Below are 16356 nucleotides of genomic sequence, written 5' to 3'. Positions count from 1 at the left end.
GGGCCCCTCTCTGGAGCCAGGCCTGGAGGTGGGGCTCGAAGGCGAGCGCCTGGTGGCCTTCGCTCATGGGGTCCGGTCGGGCATAGCCCGAAAAGAAGACGTGGGTCCCCCTTCCAATGGGCTCACCACCTATAGGAGGGGCCAAAGGGGGCCCAAACGCTCTGTGAGGGTCTGCTGGGAACGTCTGGCAGAATCCCCTGTCAGGAAGAGCTTCAACTCCCACCTCCGGCAGAGCTTTTCCCACGTCCCGGGGGAGGCGGGGGACATTGAGTCCGAGTGGACCTTGTTCCGCGCCTCCATTGTTGAGGCAGCTGACCGGAGCTGTGGCCGTAAGGTTGTTGGTGCCTGTCGTGGCGGCAATCCCCGAACCCGCTGGTGGACACCGGCGGTAAGGGATGCCGTCAAGCTGAAGAAGGAGTCCTATAGGGCCTTTTTGGCCTGCGGGACTCCGGAGGCAGCTGACAGGTACCGGATGGCCAAGCGGAACGCGGCTTCGGCGGTTGCTGAGGCAAAAACTCGGGCGTGGGAGGAGTTTGGCGAGGCCATGGAGAATGACTTCCGGACGGCTTCGAGGAAATTCTGGTCCACCATCCGGCGTCTCAGGAGGGGGAAGCAGTGCACGGTCAACACTGTTTACAGTGGAGATGGTGTGCTGCTGACCTCGACTCGGGATGTCGTGAGTCGGTGTGGGGAATACTTCGAAGACCTCCTCAATTCCACCAACACGCCTTCCTTTGTTGAAGCAGGGCCTGGGGACTCTGAGGCGGACTCTCCAATCTCGGAGGTCGAAGTCACTGAGGTAGTTAAAAAACTCCTTGGTGGCAAGAACCCGGGGGTGGATGAGATCCGCCCGGAGTTCTTAAAGGCTCTGGATGTTGTGGGGCTGTCTTGGCTGACACGCCTCTACAGCATTGCGTGGACATCGGGGACGGTGCCTCTGGATTGGCAGACTGGGGTGGTGGTTCCCCTCTTTAAGAAGGGGGACCGGAGGGTGTGTTCCAATTACAGGGGAATCACACTCCTCAGCCTCCCTTGTAAGGTCCATTCAGGGGTGCTGGAGAGGAGGATCCGTCGGGAGGTCGAACCTCGGATTCAGGAGGAGCAGTGTGGCTTTCGTCCTGGCCGTGGAACAGTGGACCAGCTCTACACCCTCGGCAGGATCCTCGAGGGTGCATGGGAGTTCGCCCAACCAGTCCACATGTGCTTTGTGGATTTGGAGAAGGCGTTCGACCGTGTCCCTCGGGAGGTTCTCTGGAGGGTGCTTCGGGAGTACGGGGTGCCGAGCCAACTGATAAGGGCGGTTCGGTCCCTGTATCACCGATGCCAGAGTTTGGTCCGCATTTCCGGCAGTAAGTCGGATTCGTTCCCAGTGAGGGTTGGACTCCGCCAAGGCTGCCCTTTGTCACCGATTCTGTTCATAATTTTTATGGACAGATTTTCTAAGCGCAGCCGAGGCGTTTAGGGCGTCCGGTTTGGGGACCTCAGCATCGCGTCACTGCTTTTTGCAGATGACGTGGTGCTGTTGGCTTCTTCAGTCCGTGATCTCCAGCTCTCACTGGAGCGGTTCGCAGCCGAGTGTGAAGTGGTCGGGATGAGGGTCAGCACCTCCAAATCCGAGTCCATGGTCCTCGGTCAGAAAAGGGTGGAATGCCCTCTCCGGATCGGGGATGAGATCCTGCCCCAAGTGGAGGAGTTCAAGTATGTTGGGGTCTTGTTCACGAGTGAGGGCAGGATGGAGCGTGAGATCGATAGGCGGATCGGTGCAGCGTCGGCAGCAATGCGGACTCTGTACCGGTCCGTTGTGGTGAGGAGAGAGCTGAGCCAAATGGCAAAGCTCTCGATTTACCGGTCGATCTACGCTCCTACCCTCACCTATGGTCACGAGCTATGGGTCGTGACCGAAAGAACGAGGTCCAGGATACAAGCGGCTGAAATGAGTTTCCTCCGCAGGATGTCCGGGCTCTCCCTTAGAGATAGGGTGAGAAGCTCGGTCATCCGGGAGAGACTCCTAGTAGAGCCGCTGCTCCTCCACGTTGAGAGGAGCCAGATGAGGTGGCTCGGGCATCTCATCAGGATGCCTCCTGGACGCCTCCCCGGGGAGGTGTTCCAGGCTTGTCCCACCGGTAGGAGACCCCGGGGACGACCCAGGACGCGCTGGAGAGACTACGTCTCTCGGCTGGCCTGGGAACGCCTTGGGATCCCCCAGGATGAGCTGGAGGAAGTGGCTGGGGAGAGGGAGGTCTGGGAGTCCCTCCTAAAGCTGCTGCCCCCGCGACCTGACCCAGGATAAGCGGAAGAAGATGAAGATCAAGATATTTTGGATTAATTTGAACTGCAACTGACGACAAAGCCGACGTCAGCGCCGCGCTGCACACGCTGCGTTGTTTACATAAAGTATGAAGAATTTGATCGATAGATTCATTGATTTGGAGTGACACAGATGGTTTGATAAAATTGTAGTTTATATTATAGTAATTTAATATATACTTTATATATCGTTATATGGGCTTGTGGAATAGTTTGAACTGCAACTGACGACGAGTCCGACATCAGCGGCGCATTTGCGCCGCATACAGGGCATTGTTTACATAAAGGACGATCGATGGATTGAATGAATTGGAGTGACAGAGATGGTTATAGATGGTTTTATATATATATATATATATATATATATATATATATATATATATACACACACACACACACACACACACACACACATATATAGCACGTCCGCCTCACAGTTGGGAGGGTGTGGGTTCGATTCCACCTCCGGCATACTTTTTATTAACATAACGTTTATTGACAGAGATAGAGTTCTGCAAATATACAAGCATACTGTATATAAATCCTAGCGCCGACACTACACGAGCAACACACAACTAATAATAAATCAAATGGGACTACTTACAAGGCGGCTCGGTGGCGCAGTGAGTAGCACGTCCGCCTCACAGTTAGGAGGGTGCGGGTTGGATTCCACCTCCGGTCCTCCCTGTGTGGAGTTTGCATGTTCTCCCCGTGTTCGCGTGGGTTTTCTCCGGGCACTCCGGTTTCCTCCCACATCCCAAAAACATGCTTGGTAGGCCGATTGAAGACTCTAAATTGTCCCTAGGTATGAGTGCAGATGGTCATTTGACTCTGTGTGCCCTGCGATTGGCTAGCAACCGGTTCAGGGTGTCCCCCGCCTACTGCCCGATGATGGCTGGGATAGGCTCCAGCACGCCCGCAATCCCCGTGGGGACAAAGCAGTTCAGAAAATGGATGGATTAAGTCAGTCAAGTTTATTTGTATAGCCCTAAATCACAAGCAGTCTCAAAGGGCTTCACATAGACAATCAATTGACAATTATTCTCAAAGCATCCCCTGATCTAGGGCTCCCAAAAGGGCCAGGAAAAACTCAAAAACCCCTACCAGGGGAAAAATGAGAAACCTTGAGAAGGGACCACAGATGGAAGGATCCCCCTTTCAGGATCACCAGGCTGCAATGGATGCAAAGAGGGCACATAAAATACATAATATGGAAATCAAAAAGTGGATGTCCAGGCCAAAGCGAAGAGCTGTCGGAGGTGCCTTCGATTGTCCTGGCAGTGTCCTCTAAGAGGGTATTCCGCTGCAGTTCCCTCATGCTGAATTGGTCCACGAGAATCTAGATAGCCGTCGTCAGCTTGGGTGTCACCTAACCACCTCCCCAGCCGGGGAGGGGTGGGGGGAGTGGGGTCGGGGAGAGGGAGCAAAAACAAACTCCAGCCGAATCGGCTACTACAGGTTAATTAAAGGCCATATCATAGAAATACGTCTTTAAACGTGTCTTAAATGTTTCTACTGAGGTAGCAGTTCTAATATCCATTGGCAGGGCATTCCAGAGCTCTGGAGCCCGAATAGAAAATGCTCTAGCCCCTGCAGACATTTTCTTGGCCCTCGGTGTCACTAAAAGACTAGCGTTTTGCGAACGAAGGTTACGAGACGGAACATAAGGAAAAACTAAGTCAACGAGATATGAAGGCGCTAAGCCATGCAATGATTTATAGGTTAATAGAAGAACCTTGAAGTCACATCTTAAATGGACCGGGAGCCAGTGTAAATTGGCTAATATTGGGGTAATGTGATCAAATTTTCTTGTCCGTGAGAGCAGCCTTGCACCAGCATTTTGTACTAACTGTAGACTTTTGATGCTGGACTTGGGAAGACCAGAGAATAATGCATTACAGTAGTCCAGGCGCGACGTGATAAATGCATGTATAATAATTTCGGCATCACCGGTCGAGAGGATTGGGCGAATCTTAGCAATATTACGAAGGTGAAAAAATGCTATTCTGGTTATATTCTTAATGTGCTTTTGAAAGGAGAGCGTTTGGTCAAATATTACCCCGAGATTAGTTACAGTATCACTCTGAGTGATAGTACTGTTATCTAGAGTTATAGCGGTTTCCTTAAATAAATGTTGATAACGAGCTGGACCAATTATCAACATCTCAGTTTTATCTGGGTTCAGACGAAGGAAGTTGAGAGACATCTATTGCTTGATCTCCGCAAGGCATGCCTCAAGATTACAACAGTCCCGCGGATCTGTCATTGATAATGGCATATATAATTGGGTGTCATCCGCGTAACATTGAAAACTAATATTATATTTACGTATTATGTTCCCAAGCGGAGTCATATAAATATTAAATAGAATTGGTCCTAGTATCGATCCCTGTGGGACACCACACGTAACTTTATAGAGCTCAGAGGACGCATTGCCATGGACCACTCGGTGCGTCCTGTCTGATAGATACGACGGAAACCAGCCTAGTGCTGACCCCGAAATACCAACACAACCTTTAAGACGCTCTAATAAAGTATTGAAGTCAACAGTGTCGAAGGAAGCACTAAGATCGAGTAGTAACAATACCGATGAAGTATTTGAATCCATAGCTAAGAGGAGATCATTAGTCACTTTAGCAAGTGCTGTCTCAGTGGAATGATTAGCTCTAAACCCAGACTGAAAAGATTCATATCGATTATTAGCGACCATGTAATCAATAAGCTGCTGCGCTACTACTTTTTCAAACAGTTTTGCTATGAATGGGAGATTTGAAACTGGCCTATAGTTACTGAGACAGTCCGGGTCAAGATTTGGTCGCTTAAGTAGCGGTTTAATAATAGCGGTTTTAAAGGCTGTTGGCACTATCCCAGAGGAGATAGACAGATTAATTATATTTGAAACGGACGGTCCTAAGATTTGAAATAATTCTTTAAATAGTTTGGTTGGAAGCGGGTCAAGTAAACATGTTGTTTGTTTAGCCGCACTAACTAATTGTGAAAGCCTTTCGAGGGACACGCTTTTAAACTTTGAATGGATGGATATATATATAAATTATTCATCTATTTCATCCAAATTTAAAATTTGCAATGTTTGGTTTTTTTAATGTATTTATTATGTGTTTATAGGGCATGAGGGAAGAGCTGGAATGGCTGCCATTATTGTAAGACCAGGCTTCATGTTTGACGGGAACACACTTTTTAAACATGTGGTGATGGAGCTACCCACGTATGCTCGACCAGTCTTCTTAAGACTTCAGGTAAGGAACCGAGTAATTTGTATAACACCATCAAAGGTACCCATGTGAAATAGTTACTGTTTTCCATGCTGTCACTTATTTGTTTTCTTCTTCACTTTACTGTACCACATGCAACATGTAAATGTAAATTTAGTAAATACTTCAGTAAACATATCAATATTAATACTTCAGTAAACATATCAAACTTGAAACTCTTGGTTAACCTGGGGTTGCAGATTATTTTGTTACATGGAAGTGAGCGTATATATACGTATAGTACAGCTGGGGTGGACAATTAATTTTCCAAAGGAACGATTGTCATTGGGGCGGCTCGGTGGAGCACTAGGTAGCACGTCCGCCTCGCAGTTAGGAGGGTGCGGGTTCGTTTCCACCTCCGACCCCATGTGGAGTTTGCATGTTCTCCCCGAGCCCGCGTGGGTTTTCTCCGGGCACTCCGGTTTCCTCCCACATCCCAAAAACATGCTTGGTAGGCTGATTGAGCACTCCAAATTGTCCCTAGGTGTGAGTGCGAGTGCGGATGGTTGTTCGTTTCTCTTTCCCCTGCGATTGGCTGGCAACCAATTCAGGGTGTTCCCCGCCTGCTGCCCGATGACGGCTTGGATAGGCTCCAGCACGCCCGCGACCCCCGTGGGGACAAAGCGGTTCAGAAAATGAATGAATGAATGAATGAATGAATGAATGAATGAATGAATGAACGAACGAACGAACGATTGTCATTGGCCACACCAACATGTTAACCTAAAGTGTGTTTCTTCACCTTCACCTTCATCTTCTTCCGCTTATCCGGGGTCGGGTCGCGGGGGCAGCAGCTTTAGGAGGGACTCCCAGAGCTCCCTCTCCCCAGCCACTTCCTCCAGCTCATCCCGGGGGATCCCAAAGCGTTCCCAGGCCAGCCGAGAGACGTAGTCTCTCCAGCGCGTCCTGGGTCGTCCCCGGGGTCTCCTACCGGTGGGACATGCCCGGAACACCTCCCCGGGGAGGCGTCCAGGAGGCATCCTGATGAGATGCCCGAGCTACCTCATCTGGCTCCTCTCAACGTGGAGGAGCAGCGGCTCTACTCCGAGTCTCTCCCGGATGACCGAGCTTCTCACCCTATCTCTAAGGGAGAGCCCGGACATCCTGCGGAGGAAACTCATTTCAGCCGCTTGTATCCTGGACCTCGTTCTTTCGGTCACGACCCATAGCTCGTGACCATAGGTGAGGGTAGGAGCGTAGATCGACCGGTAAATCGAGAGCTTTGCCATTTGGCTCAGCTCTCTCCTCACCACGACGGACCGGTACAGAGTCCGCATTACTGCCGACGCTGCACCGATCCGCCTGTCGATCTCACGCTCCACCCTGCCCTCACTCGTGAACAAGACCCCAAGATACTTGAACTCCTCCACTTGGGGCAGGATCTCATCCCCGATCCAGAGAGGGCATTCCACCCTTTTCTGACCGAGGACCATGGACTCGGATTTGGAGGTGCTGACCCTCATCCCGACCACTTCACACTCGGCTGCGAACCGCTCCAGTGAGAGCTGGAGATCACGGCCTGAAGAAGCCAACAGCACCACGTCATCTGCAAAAAGCAGTGACGCGATGCTGAGGTCCCCAAACCGGACGCCCTAAACGCTTCGGCTGCGCCTAGAAATTCTGTCCATAAAAATTATGAACAGAATCGGTGACAAAAGGCCGCCTTGGCGGAGTCCAACCCTCACTGGGAACGAATCCGACTTACTGCCAGAAATGCGGACCAAACTCTGGCATCGGTGATACAGGGACCGAACCGCCCTTATCAGTTGGCTCGGCACCCCGTACTCCCGAAGCACCCTCCAGAGAACCTCCCGAGGGATCCTGTCGAGGGTGTAGAGCTGGTCCACTGTTCCACGGCCAGGACGAAAGCCACACTGCTCCTCCTGAATCCGAGGTTCGACCTCCCGACGGATCCTCCTCTCCAGCACCCCTGAATAGACCTTACCAGGGAGAATGAGGAGTGTGATTCCCCTGTAATTGGAACACACCCTCCGTTCCCCCTTCTTAAAGAGGGGAACCACCACCCCAGTCTGCCAATCCAGAGCCACCGTCCCCGATGTCCACGCAATGCTGTAGAGGCGTGTCAGCCAAGACAGCCCCACAACATCCAGAGCCTTTAAGAAATCCGGGCGGCTCTCATCCACCCCCGGGGCCTTGCCACCAAGGAGTTTTTTAACTACCTCAGTGACTTCGACCTCCGAGATTGGAGAGTCCGCCTCAGAGCCCCCAGGCCCTGCTTCCACAAAGGAAGGCGTGTTGGTGGAATTGAGGAGGTCTTCGAAGTATTCCCCCCACCGACTCACGACATCCCGAGTCGAGGTCAGCAGCACACCATCTCCATTGTAAACAGTGTTGACCGTGCACTGCTTCCCCCTCCTGAGACGCCGGATGGTGGACCAGAATTTCCTCGAAGCCGTCCGGAAGTCATTCTCCATGGCCTCGCCAAACTCCTCCCACGCCCGAGTTTTTGCCTCAGCAACCGCCGAAGCCGCGTTCCGCTTGGCCATCCGGTACCTGTCAGCTGCCTCCGGAGTCCCGCAGGCCAAAAAGGCCCTTCTTCAGCTTGACGGCATCCCTTAACGCCGGTGTCCACCAGCGGGTTCGGGGATTGCCGCCACGACAGGCACCAACAACCTTACGGCCACAGCTCCGGTTGGCTGCCTCAACAATGGAGGCGCGGAACAAGGTCCACTTGGACTCAATTTCCCCCGTCTCCCCCGGGACGTGGGAAAAGCTCTGCCGGAGGTGGGAGTTGAAGCTCCTCCTGACAGGGGATTCTGCCAGACGTTCCCAGCAGACCCTCGCAGAGCGTTTGGGTCTGCCCGGTCGGACCGGCATCTTCCCCCACCATCGGAGCCAACCCACCACCAGGTGGTGATCAGTTGACAGCTCCGCCCCTCTCTTTACCCGAGTGTCCAAAACATGCGGCCACAAATCCGATGACACGACTACAAGGTCAATCAACGAACTGTGGCCTAGGGTGTCCTGGTGCCAAGTGCACACATGGACACCCTTATGCTTGAACATGGTGTTCATTATAGAAAATCCGTGTCGAGCACAGTGTCACGTCTCGTACCCAGCCGTTCCACCATGTGTCCGTTGTCATGGTTTCGGTCTGTGTGCTCGCCCCTCCCCTCCTGTGTGCCCCTGATTAGTTTGATTATTCTCACCTGCCTCTTGTTACCTGTCATGTATATAAGTCCTGTCTGCCCCTCATGCCCCGTCGGATCATTGTCGTTTTGTTGCGGTTGCTGTTGTTTTGTTGTCGTGTCGTCTTCATGTCTTTTTGGTCCCTGTCGTTTTCAAGTCTGTTTTCGGTTAGTCAGTCATGTTATCGTTTTGTTAAGTCATGTCAGTTTGCAGAGTCTGTCTTTGGTTCCTCCGATAAACCCTGGTTGTTAGAGATGTTCTAACTCTAACTTATTTTGCAAGAACCACACGAGAGACAATATGCCCTTTGAACACTTGCAAGTGGAGAATTTGTTCGTTACTGTAGATACAGCAATGTCCGAACAAAGTCTGCCGTTGAAGTCATGCAAGAGAGTATTTATTGAGAGAAGAAGGGTGGGGGTGAGAGTCAGCCAAGGTGAGGGTGACATTTGACATGTGTGGTGGTCACCTCAGCAAATGATTAACCACTTGGGAGGGTCCCAGTTTATCGCTCCACGAGGCCGTGGACATAAATCCTAGTGGAGCAAAACAAGGACGCCTTCACACCATCTGGAAAGCTTCAACAACTGAATGGTTAAACTTTTCAGAGTCACGGGAAGGTAAAAGGTTCAAACAAAGTTCATCATTCTAGTCTACATCCCAACATAATCATACGATCAAGATAGTTTATAAACCCTAACACTGGTCAAAGCTGCACTTGGTCGCCCTGCTCCATTCCAATCGTGACAGAATGATCCGACCATCATAGCGACCAGCGCTTGGACCTCACTCTACCATCGGCTCCTGTCAGCGACACCCGACCCAGTTCCAGCGCCGCAAGACACACGGCCGCCCCCCGACACAGTTCAGACGGCGCAGATGCTACGGCCGCCACCAGTTCCGGCGGCGTGGATCCAGCGGCCGTCGCCCAGTCGGCCTTCGGCGGCGTGTGGCGTGTGGCCACCACCTGAACCAGTTCCGACGGCGCGGATGCTGCGGCCGCCACCAGTTCCGGCGGCGCGGATCCAGCGGCCGTCACCCAGTCGGTTTTCAGCGCCGCAAGACACACGGCCGCCCCCCGACACAGTTCCGACGGCGCAGATGCTACGGCCGCCACCAGTTCCGGCGGCGTGGATCCAGCGGCCGTCACCCAGTCGGCCTTCGGCGGCGTGTGGCGTGCGGCCACCACCTGAACCAGTTCCGACGGCGCGGATGCTGCGGCCGCCACCAGCTCCGGCGGCGCGGATCCAGCGGCCGTCACCCAGTCGGTTTTCAGCGCCGCAAGACACACGGCCGCCCCCCGACACAGTTCCGACGGCGCAGATGCTACGGCCGCCACCAGTTCCGGCGGCGTGGATCCAGCGGCCGTCACCCAGTCGGCCTTTGGCGGCGTGTGGCGTGCGGTCCCATCCCGACAAACCTGGCAAGTCGCCAGGTGGCTCCCATGGAACGGGGGGGGGGGGTACTGTCACGTCTCGTACCCAGCCGTTCCACCATGTGTCCGTTGTCATGGTTTCGGTCTGTGTGCTCGCCCCTCCCCTCCTGTGTGCCCCTGATTAGTTTGATTATTCTCACCTGCCTCTTGTTACCTGTCATGTATATAAGTCCTGTCTGCCCCTCATGCCCCGTCAGATCATTGTCGTTTTGTTGCGGTTGCTGTTGTTTTGTTGTCGTGTCGTCTTCATGTCTTTTTGGTCCCTGTCGTTTTCAAGTCTGTTTTCGGTTAGTCAGTCATGTTATCGTTTTGTTAAGTCATGTCAGTTTGCAGAGTCTGTCTTTGGTTCCTCCGATAAACCCTGGTCCAAGCTGCACTTGGTCGTCCTGCTCCATTCCAACCGTGACACACAGAAGTCCAATAATAGAACACCGCTCGGGTTCAGATCGGGGGGGCCGTTCCTCCCAATCACGCCCTTCCAGGTCTCACTGTCATTGCCCACGTGAGCATTGAAGTCACCCAGTAGAACGATGGAGTCCCCAGAAGGAGCGCTCTCCAGCACTTCCTCCAGGGACTCTAAGAAGGGTGGGTACTCTGAGCTGCCGTTCGGTGCATAGACACAAACAACAGTCAGGACCCGTCCCCCCACCCGAAGGCGGAGGGAGGCTACCCTCTCGCTCACCGGGGTGAACCCCAATGTGCAGGCGCCCAGCCGGGGGACAATAAGTATGCCAACACCTGCTCGACGCCTCTCACCGTGGGCAACTCCAGAGTGAAAGAGAGTCCAGCCCCTCTCGAGAGGGCTTGTACCAGAGCCCAAACTATGTGTGGAGGCAAGTCCGACTATGTCTAGTCGGAACCTTTCTGCCTCACACACCAGCTCGGGCTCCTTTCCAGCCAGAGAGGTGACATTCCATGTCCCTAGAGCCAGCCTCTGCAGCTGGGGATCGGACCGCCAAGGTCCCCGCCTTTGGCCGCCGCCCAGCTCACTATGCACCCGACCCCTTTGGCCCCTCCTATAGGTGGTGAGCCCATTGGAAGGGGGACCCACGTCTTCTTTTCGGGCTATGCCCGACCGGACCCCATGAGCAAAGGCCCGGCCACCAGGCGCTCGCCTTCGAGCCCCACCTCCAGGCCTGGCTCCAGAGAGGGGCCCCGGTGACCCGCGTCCGGGCGAGGGAAAACGAAATCCATATATCTTTTTCATCATAAGGGGTCTTCTGAGCCATGCTTTGTCTGGCCCCTCACCTAGGACCCTTTTGCCATGGGTGACCCTACCAGGGGCATGAAGCCCCAGACAACATGGCTCCTAGGATCATAAGGGCACGCAAACCCCTCCACCACGATAAGGTGACGACTCACGGAGGGGAAGTGTGTTTCTTATTAATTCATTAATGCATTATATGAACCCATTAAATTAATAAGTGTGTTTCTTATTAATTTAATGGGTTCATATAATGCAGTATTTTTCTGTTAATAAATTCCTGCAAAAACCCTTGCATTTAATTAACAAGCAACTACTGGTAGCATGTCTGTCTGTGCAGAGGTTGTGAGTTTGATTCCGGCCTTCCTAATTGGAGTTTGCATATTCTCCCCGTGCCTGCGTTGGTTGTCTTCTACATTCCAAAAACATTCCAAATTGCCTGTGAAAGGTTTTTTTCAGTTATTTTCATTTTCAGAATCAATATGTATTGTCTGAAAATACATATATATAATCTACTCTCACTGCATGTTCAGAATGATATACCATTTTGCACACTGCGTTGCGTACGATTCATTGGAATTACATTGATTTTTGTTTTATGTGTCTCCTTAGGTAGTGATGGAAATGACAAGCACCTTTAAACAGCAGAAGTTCCAGCTGGTTCAGAATGGATATAATCCCTCAACAATATCAGATCCTCTTTATGTTTTGGATTATCAGCAGAACAGCTATGTTCCTTTAACAAAAAGTGTCTACCAGAGTATCCTCTGTGGGGAACTCAAGCTATAGTACTTGTGAGAATAATGTCTGAGATTTAAAAAAGTATGTAAAATACTAAACTATACTAAAAAATAAAGTATTAAAACAGAGATAGTATTTAATTAAAGTACTGATAGCATCTAAAAATGTACACATTCAGTCTCATGAGTCAGACTCACAAGGTGACTGTAATCATGACCATATCCACTTGTGACCATTTACAGTACATATTGACTGTAAAGCCATGGCCAGCATGACAAGAGTTTTTGAGACAGTTTGTGGAGATGGGCAGACAAAAGCTTAGTGATGAACATACTCCTCTGCCTGATCAGTACAGTGTGCCTTTTCTCAATACTTCCTCTTCCAGCACAGTAAAGCATAAAAAGAAAATAACCCTGGTAAAGACTGTTAAAGATCCCCAGTAAAGCCTGGTAAAAGATCTTTAGCAGGTTATTTCAGATGTTAAAAGACCCTGTTTTCAGGAAATACAAATTTATGGTATTTATCCGTCATATGCACAGTAAAAACACAACTGTAGTATGGAGCAGTGACATTCTTACCTTGTTAGTCTCTCTCTACTTACACAGATTATGATGAATATAAAACTTAAAAAAAAAGAAATTTAAAATCAGATGAATACTGCCATTTATTTGCTGTTGGGAATGTTACGCCTCTCCTGTTTGTCTCTCCCAGAGTAAAGTTTTAGAGCTTTTTTATGATAAATGCAAGGAGCCAAGGATACCTCCACCAGAACAGGATGGATGAATGAAGATTGGCTGAGTTCCTTGATCACCTGATGAAACACACCCTATCTGCCCCTATCCTGCCTGTTTGAGGTGTGTCCCTACTCACCTTAATCAAATGCTCAGGTCATTGGGAATCTTTGGAAAAGCCTGATATTAATGTGAATGATTTGTATCAGGTGTGTTGTTGTAGGCATGCATCTAAAACAGGCTGGATAGCAACTCTCGACTTGGTCGGGCCTGACCACAAATCCCCACTTAATGCTTGATGTTTTAAAGGGGATTAAAGAAAGATAAAAGCCATGACGATCCATTTTTCACTAACAAGCTCAATTTGTGGATTTTTGATCAGGGAAATGAAAACAATTCTTTTCTATTCCATTTGTTTATTTTGGAGGAATAGCAAAATAACTAATGTGCCCTGCACTGCTAAACGTCAGCTCGCAGGATGATGGTGATTCAGGCTCCCAAGGCCGCAGGGAGAGCCACAAGCCTTCCCATCCATCCTGCCCTTTTAGTCGGTGCCTCAACATGTACCCACTGTCAGGCTCACAAAGGCATCAGGACACACAAACGCACACCACAGTCAAAACCGGCCCAGCCCAGCCGCCCCTCCCATCCAGTCTGCGCCGCCTGGAGCCTGTCTCCTGCACCTCAGCGCTTGATCCTTGGGAGAAATTCACTCCCTCGTCCTGGTCGGATCCTGACTGTGTGCCTCCCCCCTCCACTTTACCAGCTGTGCCTCCTGTGAGAGATCCGTATCCTTGACCACCCATGTGCCTCGCCCCTCCTCCCACACATAACAATAACAAACATTTGTGAAAATCACACACACAGAAACACACACACATGCGCACACACGCGCACACACACACACACACACACATATATATATATATATATATATATATATATATATGAAAAACACATGAAAATTACATTTGTGTATCTGAAAAACACATGTGAAGACCGCGCATGTGTTTGTGTGAATACATTTTACACAAATCCCTCCCTATATCAGACAATTTAGCATACAACATAATCTATAGAATAGACCTTTTCAATCTAGATTGAGAAACATCCATTATCTAAAAGAGAATACAGTATGCTTAAACAAATACAATGGTCAGAAACCACTTGTAAACCTACATAAATCCACAAGTGTGTGAGTTCCACTGTAAAATGTTCAATGATAAATGTGTGCATTATATGTTTTAACATTTCCACATTTTATTGAATTCACCTTGAAAAAATAAATGCTTGAAGCAAAATTGTTACCAGTTGAGATAGACATTTTGCCATTAGCTCTTTTTATTTTGACTACAAATATTTAGTGTAAATACAGTTATTGTGTGTTTGCAAAAAGGGAGAACGGGTCAATTGTCAGACTTAAACTTACATTTCCAGTAGTTTGTCATTTGAGACAATTCGGTGAGTTTGTTTGTGGTTTGTATTCCACATACGCCTCAGTGTTAATTACAGTGTTTTCTGGGTGAGTAAGTTGCTCCCCTTTGCCAACAGTTGTATGTGTTCTTCGCCTTCTGACCTGTTTATCACAAAGTTGGTGCTGTGACTTGAGGAAATTTGCTACATCTACGTTGGATAGCGTCCTTGGCACCAGCATGGCAGGGCTGGATTGCCACAAAAAATTGGCACTGGTATTTTTACTTAGATTGGCCTGCTCAAACGCACGCGCGCACGCACACACACGCACACACAGTACACACACGCAAACACACATCCTTACACTTACTCATACTCACAATCCCCGTCTTGGATCGTAATCTCATTGTTTGTCCTCATCTTTTCTCTTGCTGTATCACTTGTGTAATATAGACCTATTGTATTACAGACCAATTGTAGTGAATGCACAAAAATATTTTCACCTGCATTTTGTCTGTGATGGCAACCTTCTTGCTTTGCCTTCACCTTCTTGTTTGTTTTCTTTTCCAGGTTGATATGTATTAGCCTGCTCAGTTAGTCAGCGGCAAAAACGAGCCCAAAAACTACAATATGGCAGTGACACTGTGCTCCCTGTGGTTTGCAATCCATGTAGTATAGTATCTCAGTCAGAGCGCTGTAGGTTTTACAGTACATCGCAAGAATCCTCCATTGAAATTCATAAGGAAACAATCGCGAGGGATTTCTCGGGGCGAATGTCCGGATCTCATATTCCTTACGTGGAAAAGGGCTTTCATAAAATTTTGAAAGAGCACAGGTCACATGCTCAGTCCATATCTCTTACACTTAAATTAACCCTTTGTATAGGGTTTGAAACTTGACTCTGACCTTTCCTGTGAGAAATTGGCAATATTGTCCTGTGCTGTAGTTTTCTTTTCTTTTGTTTCTTCCGTTTTCCTCCCATATTTGAAGACAATTCGTCTACATTAAATAGTCAGTCTAAAGGGGCAAATGTGCCCTGTGATTGATTGGAAACCAGTCCAGCATGCCCCACCCCTCACTTCAACTTGGATAGGAATAGAATAAGCAGTACAAATACCACTAAGCAATACCAGAAAGCTGTCCATTGTAACCTGCACTTTTATTTCATGTCTTTTCATGACACAGATTCTATATGTCTGCCGAAGTGTGCCATTTTTGTATAAACACTTCACTGTAATATGAGAAGCGTGCCAATGCCACATGGGTTATTTCTGTGGCTAGCAAGTTGAAATATTCAAGTGAGCCCTGACAGCTCTATGACCTTTGGTTGAGTCTGCAATGAGATGTTACTTTGTCACATACACTGGGAATCTCTTGAGTATGTTTAAAGTAAACCTTTAACAGGTAGGACTGGTTTATTTGATTTCTATTTTTGAAAAATGGATTTGAGCAAAAAACTCAAGATACCCCAATAGTAGTAGTTGATGAAGCAATTAGTAAAAGTTTGTTTATAGGGGGACTTAAATCGGAAATAAAGCATAGTGTTTTTGCTGCAATGATATTCAATTGAATTTGAATAAATAAGAAACTGGTTTATTTGATTTGGATTTTTGAAACATCGATTTGAAGCGCAACAAACTCATCCATCCATCCATCCATCCATCCATCCATCCATCCATCCATCCATCCATCCATCCATCCATCCATCCATCCATCCATCCATCCATCCATCCATCCATCCATCCATCCAACTTCTTCCGCTTATCCGGGGTCAAGTCGCGGGGGCAGCAGCTTTAGGAGGGACTCCCAGACTTCCCTCTCCCCAGCCACTTCATCTAGCTCATCCCGGGGGATCCCAAGGCGTTCCCAGGCCAGCTGAGAGACATAGTCTCTCCAGCGCGTCCTGGGTCGTCCCCGGGGTCTCGGAAAAGGGTGGAATGCCCTCTCCGGATCGGGGATGAGATCCTGCCCCAAGTTGAGTTCAAGTATCTTGGGGTCTTGTTCACGAGTGAGAGCAGGATGGAGCGCGAGATCGACAGGCGGATCGGTGCAGCGTTGGCAGTAATGCGGACTCTGTACCGGTCCGTCGTGGTGAACAGAGAG

The 16356-nt window shown here is 49.5% G+C and overlaps 1 protein-coding gene across 2 annotated transcripts in view; it reads left to right on the top strand.

Moving 5' to 3' along the window:
* Positions 1–15332, top strand: part of slc27a6 (solute carrier family 27 member 6) — a 41288-nt gene extending 25956 nt beyond the window's left edge. The window contains exons 9-11 of one of the 2 annotated variants that reach the window (XR_015067820.1): positions 5434–5564; positions 11981–12963; positions 13050–15332. Coding sequence is in view for 1 of the 2 variants with exons in the window: in XM_085927029.1 (XP_085783155.1) it covers positions 5434–5564; positions 11981–12157 (308 nt within the window). In the remaining variant the exon portion in view is untranslated. Of the gene's footprint in view, positions 1–5433; positions 5565–11980 lie in introns of both variants that reach the window. The other variant, XM_085927029.1, reaches the window with a different exon arrangement.
* The last annotated feature ends 1024 nt before the right edge of the window (positions 15333–16356 follow it).

The sequence above is a fragment of the Syngnathus leptorhynchus genome, chromosome 12, assembly GCF_054491065.1.
Source record: "Syngnathus leptorhynchus isolate UIUO chromosome 12, UIUO_Slep, whole genome shotgun sequence".
NCBI lineage: Eukaryota > Metazoa > Chordata > Actinopteri > Syngnathiformes > Syngnathidae > Syngnathus > Syngnathus leptorhynchus.
The sequence above is the reverse complement of the archived record's forward strand: the minus strand, read 5'-3'. Positions and strand labels throughout refer to the sequence as shown.